General features: G+C 33.1%; 1 protein-coding gene, 1 long non-coding RNA gene and 1 pseudogene across 3 annotated transcripts; all 3 read right to left on the bottom strand.

The window, feature by feature from the left end:
• Window positions 1–221: 221 nt before the first annotated feature.
• LOC18039505 lies at window positions 222–4,415 on the bottom strand (annotated as a pseudogene).
• Window positions 4,416–4,866: 451 nt separating this feature from the next.
• Window positions 4,867–9,789, bottom strand: LOC112097177. The gene is made up of 3 exons (XR_002904804.1): window positions 9,475–9,789; window positions 6,809–6,859; window positions 4,867–5,840 (listed from the first exon to the last, which is right to left on the bottom strand). It is a non-coding gene; the product is annotated as an uncharacterized LOC112097177 (long non-coding RNA).
• A 1,715-nt stretch (window positions 9,790–11,504) lies between these two features.
• Window positions 11,505–15,534, bottom strand: LOC18039640 (biotin carboxyl carrier protein of acetyl-CoA carboxylase, chloroplastic). Of its 2 annotated transcripts, XM_006428562.2 has the most exons (7): window positions 15,142–15,533; window positions 13,230–13,283; window positions 12,991–13,136; window positions 12,576–12,903; window positions 12,398–12,469; window positions 11,916–11,981; window positions 11,505–11,816 (listed from the first exon to the last, which is right to left on the bottom strand). In XM_006428562.2, the coding sequence occupies exons 1-7, from the start codon at window positions 15,283–15,285 to the stop codon at window positions 11,793–11,795; spliced, it is 834 nt and encodes a 277-aa protein (XP_006428625.1). In that variant the 5' UTR covers window positions 15,286–15,533; the 3' UTR covers window positions 11,505–11,792. The 2 variants fall into 2 exon arrangements, with proteins under 2 accessions (XP_006428625.1, XP_006428626.1); XM_006428563.2 differs by having other exon boundaries at window positions 12,991–13,283; window positions 15,142–15,534.
• Between the last annotated feature and the right edge of the window lie 290 nt (window positions 15,535–15,824).

Below are 15,824 nucleotides of genomic sequence, written 5' to 3'. Positions count from 1 at the left end.
ATATATTTCTTCTTTTACTAATTTCTCTTTATTTCCCGTTTATTTTGGACAATAAATTTATATTAATGCTACGTCATTTGGTTGAGTATATCCTATGGGAACCCATGAAATAGTTACAATTCGATTATTTTACATAAATAGTTTGAAATACTTCTATAATCAGCTAACAATATTAGTATTCAATTGACAGTAAAAAGGTTTATATTTATTAATTTGCGAGGCAATGTTAGTATATGATGAGTAGCCAAAAATTCTCAATCTCGTCAAGAAGGATTGAGAAACCTAAAAGTTTAGAGTATCAATGTATTATATCATTGAAGTAAATGACAGTCACATTCTGGCTTGCAGGTTGAATTACGAAAAGCACACCAATACTCTTTGAATGGGATGAACATCCAAGGCATTGTCGAAGGAAGCTTGGTCCCGAAAGTAGATGAAATTCTGAGATTGGGATTGACCAAAGAGACACACGAGAGAGATTCAATTGAATATCCCAGTTCGAAAGATCCACACTCGCACATACTAATGCACAAATCAGTAAAACATAAAACGTTGAGTACTCGTACTGGGTATGGAAGAAAATTCACCTTTTTCCCGGTAAGAACTCCATAAGCTGACTTGAGTGAAATATGATCTTGAAACCCTAGTAAAAACCTTTATGTAGTGAGGTATGACTATTTGTCCTGCACGATATTTTCTTGATCAAGTTAGGACAAAGTAAAAAATAAATACATTCCCATAAATGATAAACTGGAACAGCTAACCCTTCTTATGCCCAAGAGTAATCAACACTTTCAGATGTTACTGCAGTGTGTATTTGGAAGAAATCGGATATTTGCACAAGGCCCTCACCTACAGTCAAAAAGTTGCTGTGCAGAATTGCAACCAGAACGTGAGATCTTCCACTTATATTTTCTAGGTGCAGTGAATTTTTAGAAGGTGAACTGATTGTATCAAGGCTAACAATCTCTGGAGGATTATCACTACTACCATGACAAGATACAATTTCAAACCATATTCCAGGTGGAAATCTTCTTCGTCTCACCAACCGAAGTTCAATATTAATATAAGGTGTGGCATGCATGATGGATATAACGACTTCAATTAGCATGCAAACAAGGCTGATGCTTGAGTTCATCATAGTGAAGAAAATATAGAAAACAGAAGTTGGTAACAGAAGAAGCAGCGGCGTAAAAATAAGAGATCCGACAATATGTTGCTTGAGGGTGTACTCATAGCTATCTAGCCTTTGTCGAAGAGGATTCCACTTACGACCCCTGCCAAAATGATTCAGCAACTGTATGAACAACTTGAAATAAATAAACATCAAAATCAAACACATAAGATATTTTCCTGTTTTCTAGCAAAAAATAAATAAATAAATCAATAAATCACTCATTAATCATAACAAGGGCCTAGTCTTAAAAGTAGGTTTCATTTGTAATTGAAACGAATGATGCAGTAAAGTTGAAATATGCCCATCCCCCAATCGCAACCAATCACCAGCCAACCTCTTCCAATATAATACTGGCCTCCGTATATAACAAAAATTAATGAGATCAACATATATCAAGCACCCATGAGATTATGTCAAAAGAAAGGCCTAGTCTTCAAAGTAGGTTTCATTTGTAATTGCAAGTGAGATTCTTAATGGTTTTAATTACAAAAAGTTTTGGTTCAGGCTAACCTGAACAAGCACCATAAAGCTGCTAATGCTTGTTATCTGCTGAGAATACAAAAGTGACATCACCCAATGGAGAGTTGACACATGCAATGTCACTAGCACAATCATGTCTCTAATGAAGGCAGCAGGTACGGTCATCCCAAAAAGAATTCCTAGCATAGCAAGTCCTTTCACCAAATAAAGCAAGAGGGCATCCATAAAGAACCAGAGGGCAGACCATATTTGGATGGCATGAAGGGAAATCATGCCAAGAACTCCAGCCAACTCAGTATTCAACTTGAAACCTGCATGCACTCCCTTCAACTATACACAACAGCTCCTTTGTAGCGTCATTGGCAAAGTTCCGAAACCCATAAGCAGTCTGATTCTGCATAAAACAACAGTGAGAAACCAATCAAGTTTACCAAAAGCACATCGACAGCTAGGCTTGACCACATGGAGTGCTTATGTAATGCAGCTTTCTCAGCATATTCAACACGACTGAGACCTTACAAAACAAAATATTTAAATTATGACACGAAATAGTAAGGGCCTGTTACAAAAAATGAAGAGAACAATATATCAAATGTAATACACTTTTTTTTTTTGGGGATAAAAATTAATTACCCTTCAGATCACAGTATCATGTCCATCTAGGTTGGACCAAATAGTCTAAAAAATCAACTGGTTAACCATGAGCTTTTCGAATATTTTCTTTTTCTTGGTAGGAGATACAAACTCCTTAGAATAGAGAAAATAAACACATTCTAAATGATTTTAAACTAAATAATCAAATATAATTTCAATTATCACCACAAAGTAAAACCTTATAAATCAAAAACCCCAATATATGTTACACAGAGCCTCTTGTCACCTGAGGTCATTGACCTGAAGAAGGATAGGCCAAAACAAGATCTGACCACAGCAAATTTGGATATTTATCCAAGCAGTATCGAATAAACTTTTGATGTAGTGCATATCCACGATTGTGATCCAAAACTCAGAAAGGTACGAATAAACTGAAGGAAAATATAGAATATCATGGACAACGAAGCCATAGACACAGCCAATAATTACCACACCAAGGCAAAGAGCCTGAAAACCATAACACGTGCTGTTAGAAAGTGCATATGAAACTAGGATTGTGTAAGCACCAAAGTCTAGAATAATACATGCAAATGATAGAAAACTTAGTGGAAGGCCACTTGAAGCTGACATGTCTCTCAAAGACCATTTTGGAAGCAGTGGCACTGTTCATTGCCAGAATGACTGCATCCTGAATTGAGGAAATCAAAATGCAAATTCAGTCACAATTTGTTTTTTGAAAAGTGGTATATAGCACAAAGAGAAATCTTGCAAACCGCTTTACCAACTCACTGAGAGGTTGTTTCTGGTGAAGTTCATCAATCCACTTGTGTTTCTTGAGAAAAATTTTCACTGTTTCAGAAGAATTCCAAAAACTCAAGGAGAAATGGTGTGCACCATATCTGGGAGTTTCATAAAGTATCACCTGAAATTTTCAAACAAAAGGGAAAGTTACTACAACAGAGAAAAAAAACTTAAACATATATAATGTAGTACAGGAATTATGACTTACATACATGGACATCGCAATGCAACACCGATCGCCCATTCCAATGTATGTGATGCGATTTAGGAATACAGTGAATATTTCTACCACGAATTTTGTAAAGATCATATACGATCTGGATCCAGTGATTGCTTCCAATAGCAGCTTGCCTATTTTTCTCTACTAAGCCATCAAGTTTGTTCTATTTCTCTTTCTAAGCATACCCTCCCTGTTCAGTTCACAAGCAGTACCACAAGTGTAGTACTTTCTTTGATCACTATCTCCCACTCCACTCCTGAACAACTGATCATTATCACTGGGATACACAGCACACTGACCAACCAAAGAAAACATTGACTTACCCTGTAAAGTTACAGCCATGCTCCCATTTGTATCACAGAGGATCTCCTGATAACAAGAAATAGCATACAATGTAAGATATAGTCTCCAATTAAAATCCTTCACATACCCACTTCAAATGCAAGAAAATATGCTTCATAAACTCCATAAAGCTTTTAACACACACAATTATCAGAGCAACCTCCATTGCAGATTCATCATCCACCCAATCAGACCAACATCTGCAAAATGAGTTAGTGTAATCAAACGTCATCACAACATCTCCCCCAACTCAATAACGTGTTACTAAGAAAACTGTATGAAAGTAACACAGCGAGAAACAAGAAGATGAGAAAATAATCTAAAAATTTTCATAGCTCTAACCCATTTAAATGTTTATGATTCAGGTCTCCTAATTTCTAACTGAACATAGTATACTCACCAATGTATCCAAGTTTCTAAGTGAACATAGTAGACTCATCATTAATGTTTCATAATATCACAGTTATAGCATTGTCCTGTTGTTCAAAAACCACAGAAATTATCTAAACTAGATATGAACAGTGACAGTAAAACAATCAAAAGAAATGCAACTAAAATACTGAGTGTTTTGAGAACTACATGTTCTTCTCAAACTTCTATCTGCATGATAACAATTATTATTGATACCTTAAGACTGGATTGGCAGCCAGACAAAGAGGAGTCATCACGAGCCAAAGCCACAACAATGTCGAGAGAAGCCGGTGTGCAGGAGACAAACCAGCCAAACAAGAAGGTGTATGATGAAGAAGGCTCAGTTGATGACAGGTGTTTCAGCCACCAAATCCTACATTGTTTTCTCATTTTTCACCTCGTAATCATCTCATATAATTAATTATTCAATCATCAATCTCTCTCATATTCACAAAAGCCAGCACATTAGATTGAATTAAATTATCTTTTATTTAAAATAATATGCAACGTACGATAATAGATCCAAAGCTTAAAACTTTTCTCCTCCACTCTCCCAAACTTTCTCGAGAAACAAACACAGGATTATGATTAAACTCGTTAACTCTAGTTAATTAGATAATTAAAGTTCATTGTTAGAAATAAAGGGAGAATAAATAAGCATATAAAGAGTTGCCAATCATAAGATTTGGACACATGTAAACAGATAGAGAAAGAGAGCTTACAAGCTGAAGAAATTGGTGTCATTACTTCAAGATTATTCAGCCAGAGAAAGCAAAAGGAAAAATCTGAGACAAAATGATGAGTGTTGTACCTATGTATGTCTATGGCTGCCAAATCTCAAAAATAAAATTAATAAATTACAAGCTGCTGCAAATATTCTGCTTTTAGAAAGATGCTTTCAGTTTTGTTGCATATTTGGTACCCTGTCAGAAGGTTACACACGGACTTCATCGGTTCCCGGTATCAAAAACAAAGAATGAATATCATCAAATTTTCATGGCTCTAACATTCAATTATTACCCCAATCTTGTTCTTTCCAAATGATCAAACGGAGTAAAACTCAAGTCTTTTACGAGTATTAGATGTCCAATACAAACGAAAAAGCAATGCTTGAGATGTAACACTTTTTACGTTGACAAAAATAATTCCCCAACTACATGCTCCTTCCATGGCCACACAACTGATACAATATTTCTTACTCTCTAATAGCATTAGCACCCACATGCCAAATTTTTGATGTTTTCTTTCTGTATTTCGCTTGAAAGATTATCTTTGAAATAATTGTGTTCTATTAATTAATGTTTTGATTGCTGGGGAGAAAAGGTTGTTTTCTATGGCGCACCACACCAAAGGATTGACGGAAAGTGGATCGATCGCTCTAGGGTGATGGTTTATAAGTGAAATGAAAAGGATGATAGGGCAGACACCATAAGTGATAACCGGAAGAAAAGATGGAGCTGCTGTGCTGAGTATGATGAAAATTGTTCCTTATGATAATGGCTTCTGATGCAAATGGAAGCAAGAACAAAGAGAAAACACAAATTCCCAATGGAAATTTTATAAAACTAATCACCAGTCTTACAAATTAGGTTTTTCCCCTTTTATAATAAAACCCTAACACATGAAATTACAAAAGGGGAAAAACCGAAAGATTACAAATAAAATAAAATCCTAACCACTGAAAATAAGAAAATAACAAAAAGAAAGAGCACTTAGTTCTTACATTGGGATAAAAAGATAAAAATTTAAAAAGAAACACGAAAAGTTGGCAAAAGTCTTCGTCTCGCGATTCAGGGCCTAAAGAAATGGAATTTCCTGTCGATCAATTGGGCCAATTAGCCTCGATGGCAAATTCCAAGAATGTTGATTGGAGTGAAATAACAAAGAGAAAAAACACCCATTAAGCAATCAATGAAGTCCAGTGAATAATATAAAAGTTAATGCTTAAACTCAAACGTAAAGTTTCATAAAGGCGTCTAGTTGTGCTAGTAATGCCCTATGATGATCTAGGAACCAGCACCACTTGTGATACCAGTGATTTAACACTAGAAAGTGTACATTTAATAAAGGTTAAAATTATCATTTTTCACTTGTAGTGTTGATTGATGTGATCATAACTTACAAATTATTTTAATGCTTTCCTACCTTAATTTTATGTTAAATTTAATTTTATTATGTTAATTTTAATTTTAATTTTTATCTTTTGTTATTGCACGTATATTTTGAAAATAAAGAGGAAATCAAAAGGAGTAGGATATAAAGGAAGGTGGACAGCTTGCATTATTATAAAGAAAAAAAAAAGTGAGCTGCTGGGAGAAAAAAAAAAAAAGAGAAGTGGGCTGCTGAAAAGAAAGAAAAAAGGACATAAGTGGGGCAGCTGGCTGGCATTTCATAAAGAAGGGGAGAGGAAGAAATTGCAGGGGAGAAAAAGGCGAGAAGGAGGGTGGAGCAAGAGGGAGAGGAGGGCAAGAAAGAGGAGTAAAGGAAGAAAAAAAGGAAGAAGAAGAAGGAAAAAAGAAGAAGGAAAAAAAAAAGGAGAAAGAAAAGAGGAGATTTTCCCCTAAAATTCCCTCTACCTTCTTTCTCTTTCTTTTTTTTCCTTTTTTTCCTCTGTCTTTCTCCTCCCCAAATTCTTCCTCTCCCCTTCTTTATATAATGTCAGCCCCACTTGTGTCGTTTTTTTTTTTTTTTCTCCCTCTTTTCAGCCGCTCACTTCTCCCCCGCCCCCAAACCCGCCCACTTACCTTGCATTATTATTCTTTATAATAATGCAAGTCACCCACCTTCCTTTGTCTCCCACTCCTTTTGATTTCCTCTTTATTCCCAAAATATACCTACAATAACAAAATATAAAAATTAATATAATAAAATATAATTTAACATAAAATTAAGTTAGGGAAGCATTAAATAATATAAATTATGAGTACATCAATAAATACTATAAGTAAAAAATGATAATTTTAACCTTTAGTAAATATACAATTTCAAGTGTTATTCAATGAGAACCAAACATAAATCATTTGTCTAACTTTATGATTTAAACATCCAATTTAAAGTAGCACTGTTGCCTACGATGAAAGCAAAAGCAGCATCCTAACAGCAAACTTATCACCACAGGAAACAACAGAACCATAGCCTAAACATAAACAGATCTGTATTTTTCATACGGTAAAACCTCATGATTGTCATCTAAACATAACAAAAACTTGAGAACCTAAGAATTTGTAACCAAAAAAAAACTAAATGTAGCACTTAGTATATTTGATTATTCACACTAACAATCACTTACGAATACTTGTTCAAATATTAGGTAAAAGTAGATTTAGACAAGCACACAACTAATTAACTAACAATTTTAAAGACATTGCCAGCCTAGAGGATCTATGACAAATAAAAAGAAAAAAAAATGAAACATATAAAACACAAAGTGACAAAAATAATAAAAATCGTACAAGTAGATACAAGAAACAAAAATAGATCTATTTAATCTAAATGACTAATAATAGATTTGAACAAGCTTAAAAATAAAAATTACGTTCAACTAAAAATCAACAAAGCAATAGATCTGACACATTATTAGGCATTTCGTTCAACTAAATTTCAGCAAAGCAATAGATCTAACAATTACTAAGCAGCTCATTCACAAATGTTTCAGAGAAGCCGCAAAATAAACAACAGTTACAGATCTGAAGCAAAAAATGAGCCGACGAATAAGTTAAAAAACAGATCTTACAGAATGAGATCAGATGTTGAAGAGTGATTAATGTGTTTACCACTAAAAGGAAAGGCATGAGAAAAGCGAGAGAGAGAGAGAGAGAGAGAGAAATATTTGCTCTTTGTGGTTGGAGGCCAGCATGCTTTGAAATGAGCAATACTTGATTTTTATTGGCGCTACATGTGCGTTTTTCGCATGCTTTCATGCGTGTGAGCTGGGGGTTTTATTCGTTGTATACAGCGGCTTACATGCAGGGATGCAGGAGCGTTGAATTTGAATATTAGATGCACCTATTACCATTGATCTTGCTGTTCACATCTATAGACCAGACCTAGTGAAAATTTAAAAATTTAACTTATTCATAAAATAGCATGCAATTTTACTTCTGATCATTTGTGCAGTGGCTGGGCTAATACTTGGTTGTTGTTTGATATGTCTAAAAAGGAGAAAAAAAGAAACAATTTTTTTTCAAGAACCAGGCTAAGTGAGAGGAGCACATACTCTTCAGCCTCGTTTGGTTATCGATTTAATATTTTTTAATTACACAACAAATCTACTAATATCTTATAACAAAAAAATCAATTAAAACCATTTAAATTAGCTTCTTCTTTTTTTCCCTTTCTTTCATAGAAGCCCTAAGAAAATAAACATTCATTTGCACTGAGAAGACTCGAAACTTCCACCTCAGAAGTAAGTAGAGAAGGTGCAGCCATTCCAACCAAGAGGTTGTTTGTAAATTAGTTGTATTACACTTGATTCTTACCCAGGGTGAATATTTGACTCTTACTCGCATGGATGGAAAAGAAAGTAGTTTACTATTAAGCTTCCGGTGGTTACAATGTTTAAATTGTATCCCGAACCCTAAAATTATATTATAATTTAAAATTCTGATATTGGAACATACAACAAAGACACGTTATAAGTGCAAAAAAACAATCCTATATTTTAGAAGTATGTTTGAAATTGAGATTTTGTGAGTTCAAATCCGCATCTGTTATAAAAAAGAATTAAACATGTTAAAAGACAATGGAAAAAAGTTAAAATATTATTTAAGAGTTAAAAAAGAATAAATAAAGAATTAAGACAGATGCTGACTAACGATATTTACATTTGTACCAAGGAAAAACCAAAACAATTCATTCTACCAAATGAACTTCAAATTACAAAGAACTTTTCATTTGCACTAATATATTTACATCTGCTCCAACGGCTATAAATTTTCTGACATTAAAACAATTCATTTCATATTCATCACTAACTGTAAGTGTATTAAAAGTTCAACTGTTAAGTATTGGAACTTCTTTTAAACATTCAACTAATTCACTAAAAATAATCCAAAGACATCAAAACTCCATCAAAATTTTTTTTTTAAAAAAAAAAACTAATGCCAAAACCAAATGCACCGCAGTAGCTTATCCACAAAATAAACATAATAGGAACAAATAATTTATGTACATGGAAATTCGATTTTTCTATTTATTTCTTTAATATTCATATGATATGCCTCTTTTCTTCTCTAATTTATCTCAATTCTAAGTTTCTAATTCCTACCAAACAAGATGACTACAAAATTCAAATAAAAAAACCAAAAAAAAGTGAGAAGAAGATTAAACTTTTAACACCTAAAGGCTTAAACAAGGGAGTTAATTCTCCGGGGCTTTTAACCAATATATATGGCATGAAAAAGTAAAAAATGAGTTATTTAATTAAAAGAACAAAAATACAAAATTGAACCTTGAGATGGCTGGGGTTGTCTTTGATGATGGAGACGAACAAATTGAGAGTGGGCGCCGATGGCTGCAGCTGGTGGCGATCGGCGCGGCGGGTTGACTCGTCTGTGGTGGATAGGGTACGAAATTAGGGATTTGATTTCCCCCCCAAAACAATGTATTCACGGTATGTTATTAAACAATTTGCATCGAAATAAAAAATAAAACTACTGGGTATTGGGTATTGGGCGTTGGGCGTTGGGCGTTGGGCGTTGGGCGTTGGGCGTTTACTCCTTTAAACGATTAGTTGCTGAAACTTACCGGTTCAAAAGACTGAGAGCCGGTTTAATGAAATTGGGTTAAAATTAAGAGTTATTCTCTATTTACTATTTATTGTTAATAAATAGGTCCAACAAGTATTGTATTTTAACATTTTACTATTGAAAAATTATAAAATCTTACATTTTACTAAATTTTTTATTTGTGTTAGTTGATATAAAATGTCAATTTTACCCTTACTTTAAGGAAAAAATAATTAATTATAAATAAAAATTAATTTTAATTAACTATTAATCATTATATTAAATAATTTTTCATTCAATTAAATGTCAATTTAATTTTAATTATATCGATAAAAATTAAAAAAATTTCAAATTTTTATGTTATCAATTAAATATAAATTTTATTTTTTGATATTTGAAATGTTTGCGATTGTTTGTATGTATCAATGTATGTATGCATATATGTGTATATGTATGCATGCATGTGTGTTATATGTATTTATTTATTAATTGTCTTGGTTTGTTAACTTTAATCGATAAATAAAAATTGAAATAAAATGATATCTAATTGAATGAAAAATTATTGTAATAAATGCATTACAGAAGCCTTAGATTACAGGATTCTTATATAAATGTAAACTTTTAATTAATTTTTTGGGCTCTTGATACAATATTGAAAATTGTTAAGCTTTAATAGAATTTATTTGTTTTTTTCCCGCTTAAAGTAAGGCAAAATTGATATTTTATAGGTGAACTAATGGAAAATATAATATAATATAATATAATATTTTATAATTCTTTAATAGTAAAATGTTACGGTGCAATACTTATTATACCAAATTGTTATTTCACAATAATTTAAGTAGTAAAAAGAAAATAATCCTAAAATAAAAAGTTTTTCAAAATATCTATTAATATGATTTGTGCCTAAAAAAAATACTTTTTTGAACTATTGTTTTCTCAATTTAGGGTTTGGAATTGCATTACATTCTTACATAATCACTTCTATAATAGATTCATAATAATCAATTTTTTAAAATAATTTCATAAGATGTTTGATAAATTTAGATTATGAGAAAATCACTTTCAAAAAAATTTGTTATTCATGTTTCTTTATTGTTAAATGATTATTCGAGAGTAGGCATAGCAAGAATACTCAGCTCGCCTGAGATCCGACCCAGGCCGGGCAATGCACAATTAAGTATATTTGAGATACTGGAGCAAACCCTACATATAATTTTAAAAAAAAAATTCACACCTATACTTATTGGGTTGGTAAATTCACTAGTTTGTCATTATTTTGGGTGGTTATTGGATTGAAAGTAATGTAATCCAATGATTGTAATTGAAAAGGGTGGATAGAATTAGCTGTGAGCTATCGGCTTATTCGGTCTCTTGATGATGAGTCAAGTTTTCTACTTGATTAAATGAAATAAGGAAGTTTTCTGCTGGGCAGCAAAAGAGAACAGTTATATTAGTTGTGAGTTCAAGTCAATTCCCGAAGCAATACACCGTTTGCTCCAACAATGTAAGCAAAACCATAACACAAAAATCTCAAATAAGAAGCCGACCTAAAAAATAAATTTAGAGAGAAAAATTGTGTCTTGCACGGTATTGAACTCGGCCTTTTTTCTTTTTTTTCCTCCGTTGAGGTTGTTTTTTAATACATACCAATCCAATATCGACTTTTAGAATCCATGGCCAACAATTAGCATTAACACCACCACTTTGATTCAAATTCAAGATGGAATGAAAGATGATGTAAGTACTTCAGTTTTGAAGAGGAAGATATCAGGTTAGAAATAAGTTGAACTAAGTTCATTAAACAAGTATGAGAGTAACCAAAATTAATACGAAAAAAGAAAAAGAAAAAAGTCAGTTGTTCTCGGATGATGTAACAGAGGATCAAACAAAGTTCATTTCATATCTATATCTACCAACTCATTCCAATTTAAAAAATAAAAATTACCACAACCAGACAAAGCCGCAATCTTGGAAGCATAAAGAAGAAGTGCACCTACTAGCCTTTAGTTACTCCATTTACTCGGACGACTTGATAACTCTAGGGTTCAATCACAAATAAAGGCTGTGAAGAGAGCAAATAATCAAGTCATTACTGCTTACAAAGAATTTATATCATATATCCATGACTTAATCATCAAGTGAGGCAGGTAAGGAAACTTACAGTATCAACGCTAACAGGCTTTCTGTCTTCTGCAATGATCTCAACTATGGTTCCCGATCTGTCAGCCTGAAGAGAATAATGCATTTAGATGAGATACTTGAAGGAAAAACTTCTTAAACTCGATCATCGAAATAGATATGCCACATTCAAATTTTAACTTTGTGCTAGTGTATGGTTTGGCATGTAAAATTAACAAGCTGAATGTATTCATTAAGTTTCTAAAAAGTATTTTATCTTAATCTTATTACATACACAATAGGGGTTCATACTACAGATTTTATGGATTGATCAAACAGAAGAAATGGAACTATTACTGCATCACTAGTGACAAATGTAAATAATAAACCATGCAAGGATTGAAAATTCAAGATCAATGCCAGATATTAAGATAGAAAAAGTTAAAAAGGATAAGAAAAGGTTAAAATAGTATTTTAAAAAATAAATAAAGCAAAGTTTAAATGTGGAAGAGACATGATACTTACTTCTATTTCATTCATCAACTTCATGGCCTCAATGATGCATAAGACCTGTCCCTTCTGTACTCTGTCTCCAACCTATAAAAAGCCACTCATGTGAGTAAACATTTGTGGGAACAAATGTGACGTAACATTTACAAGGGTCTATAGAATGCAAGATAATCATTAAGCAGAAATGATTCACCTTTACAAATGGTGGTTCACCAGGTGCTGGACTCCGGTAAAATGTACCTGCCATGGGACATTTAAGAGGTGGAAGCGATGACTTAACCGATTTGCCAGCCGTAGAAGAAGGAGGTGATGCCGGTGGAGCTGGAGAAGCAGAAGGTGCAGAAGATGTAGGCGCAGGTGCAGGTTGGGTCGGTGGCATTACAGGTGGTGGAGAAGGTGAATGCATCATAGCCATTGAAGCAGGAGCTGGTGGTTGAGGCAAGGCCTCTTTTTTCCGGATTATTAGTTCACAGTCTAGCTGCTTTAACTGCAACTCCACAATATCCCTAGAATCAACAAGCCTGAAAACACAGATAAAATATAAAGTTTTGAATCACTCTCTTATGTATTTAATGATTTGATGTACAAGTATGACTTAACTTGCTTACTTAATAAGACTTGAAACTTGGGATATGAACTCTGATATTGATTCCTCCGAAGCCAAAATTGAAGGTGAAGGCTCATTTGGTTGCTTAGCATCCTTTGTTTCTGCTGCTGGTGTAGCCGAAGCATTTGATGATCCATCGAAAGCAACCTTGAATTCAACAGGTGTTCCCAGAAGAGAGTCGAGGAAGGAACGAAAATTTGAAAATATATCCTCGAATGAAAACCATTGGAAGAAGCTTACCTCATTCAATTGGGATTTCACCACAGTGGCGCATTTCCAACTAGGCTGTGAGCCCTGAATACGGAGAACAGTTTCAGTCTTCCATCACAACATGTTAAAAAAGGATTTCAATATCATTTATTAAACTATCAAGTACAGTTGACATAAAAAATTTCCATAGGATGATCCTGTTAATTCAAATTACTAGAACTAGATAATAGAGAATTGTGACCTGAGTTTCATTTAGAGAGACAGACGTAGAGACAGCAAGCCAAGAGAACCTCATCTCTTAAAGCTTAAGTAACCATTTGTTTTCTTCATAAGTAAACCTGAGCAACTATCTAGTTAACATTCTAATTTTTAGTGCAGTTAACTGGGAGTGAACCACATTGTCAGGATGAAAACTCTCTACTAATCAATTCAAGATCCAATTGTCGTGCAGCATTTGTAGCAAAATTTGTGCAGCAGAACCATTCTTATAGTATTTTCTTCGAAAACATTCCTTTCAGATTCAAACTTCACCTGATAACATAGGAATTATATAACTAAAAATAAATAAATTTAAGCAGAAAAGAGAAAAAAAAGAAAGACCTAAGCACAGTATTGGGATAATCGGCATATATAGGATTATTAGGGCACTAGAACAAATTCAAAACTGTGACACATGTAACATCCCTATTCCCACAACTTACAGGCTCAGTACAGATTTTCAAAAGAAGTGACCAGCTCTACAATCTCCAACCAACACCAAATGAGTCAAGTTCTTCAGATTGACATTCAAGCACAATGTGAAGGACTAAACATTTCTTGTTCTTAACAAAATGAAAACTAGCTGCATAAATTGATTCAATGAAGGGAAATTGACAAAAAAATCCCTTTGCAAATTCTTGCCCCCAAAGAACCTAAAGAAGTCAAACACGAAGGCCGATTTCTGAACAATGTGAAACTTCAACAATGCAATTCATAAAGGAGACATCTATCAAATTGGCTCTAAAGTTAGCATCAGAACTGCAACAGCCACCTCTGTCTCCTACTCCCAAAAAAGAATATTGTAGCGTTGTATTTGGCTAGGAAATATAATATCCCAGACATAATCTATCTATAAGGCTCAACTATCTATGATTTATTGTTATTGTAAAGGGAATGATCATGCCAAACATTGCAAATTTGCAAGGTTTCATACTCTAGAAGGGTTTCTCTAGGAACTCATTTAAGCATTACTTGTAAATATTTATACAGCATATCAATGTAAGGAAATATTAACATCATTTTCTAATGATCACAAGAACTTTTGAGTCTATATTAACCAAAAGTACTTTTTGGTTGAAGTGCTTTCGGAAAAGTAATCATATTTGTCCTTACTCAGTGTCTACTTTTGCACCAGTAGGCTAAATTCGGAATCAGAAAAATGCTCTGCAGCAGCAGAAGAGCTATCTAGAGAAGCACTAGATAGTAGATAGATACTGCTTTCCGATAAGAGAAGCAATTCATAAGTGCTTTTTCAAAAAGTGGATTTAGCTGTTTTCACAAAATAAACAAATTAAAAGGTTATACGACCAGAAAGTGCTTTCAACAAAAACACTCCCAAACGCAGCCTAGAATTAATTAATTCAATTTTCGCGCACCTAATATTATCTCAGCTAAAATCTCGAAAAATAAAATACTTTCGAATTAATATTAGTTAATTAATCTTTTGAAAAAAAAAACTACAATTTTTTTTTAGTAAAGAAAAGAAAAATGAATAAATCATAATAAGAAACCAATTCCACTAACGGAAGTGTAAGTGAAGTTTCAATTATTACTCGAACTAAATTATAATATATAACACATGTATTATAAACGACAAAAAAAAATCTAAATTGAGCTTCATTTCAGTGAAATTAACAAAATTTTTAGTAAAAAAATAAAAACAATTACAGAAAGAATTAGTTACCTTGGCGAAGAATCTGAGCTTGGGCTTGGAAGAAGAGAGGCGAAAAAAGACAGTGCCATTACGGTAATAATGGACCAAACTGGAGGAGTTTTTGGAGAAAGCTGAAGCTGATGGAGTGCCGGTGGAAAGAGAGGAGGAAGCCATTACAATTTTTTTTTTCTTTTTCGATTTGATTGGGAAGCAAAATGAGTTCGAATTTAGAGAGAGACGGAGGAAATTGGAGAATCCGTCAAAAGCTGAGAGCACAACAACGGCAGCAGCAAAGGTCGTTTTGTATTGAACTTGGGTCGATAAAACCAAAGAACTCAAGTACTCAACCCAGGGGTGGGCTGGCTACTCCAACATTTTAGGGAAATTTTCATCGGTGTCTCATTAATTTTGTTATTATTATTATTTTTTTTTTGTCACCTGATATATTTTTCGACAAATATTGATAGATTTTAAAAAAATAAGTAGTGCGATGATAAATAGTTAATTTTTAGTGTTGTCTTTTGATAAAATTACGCTTCTGTCTATGACTTTCTTTTAATATTACGATGATATCCTTAGTTACTTATTTATTTATAAATATATCCCACACGAACGAGAAAAAAAAGAGAATGAAATTCAACTCATACAAAAATAATAATATTAAAATAAATTTAACAATATATATATTTTAAAAATAATTTTTATATTTAAAA

Source organism: Citrus clementina, unplaced genomic scaffold, assembly GCF_000493195.1.
Source record: "Citrus clementina cultivar Clemenules unplaced genomic scaffold, Citrus_clementina_v1.0 scaffold_6, whole genome shotgun sequence".
Classification (NCBI taxonomy): Eukaryota; Viridiplantae; Streptophyta; class Magnoliopsida; order Sapindales; family Rutaceae; genus Citrus; species Citrus x clementina.
The sequence above is the reverse complement of the archived record's forward strand: the minus strand, read 5'-3'. Positions and strand labels throughout refer to the sequence as shown.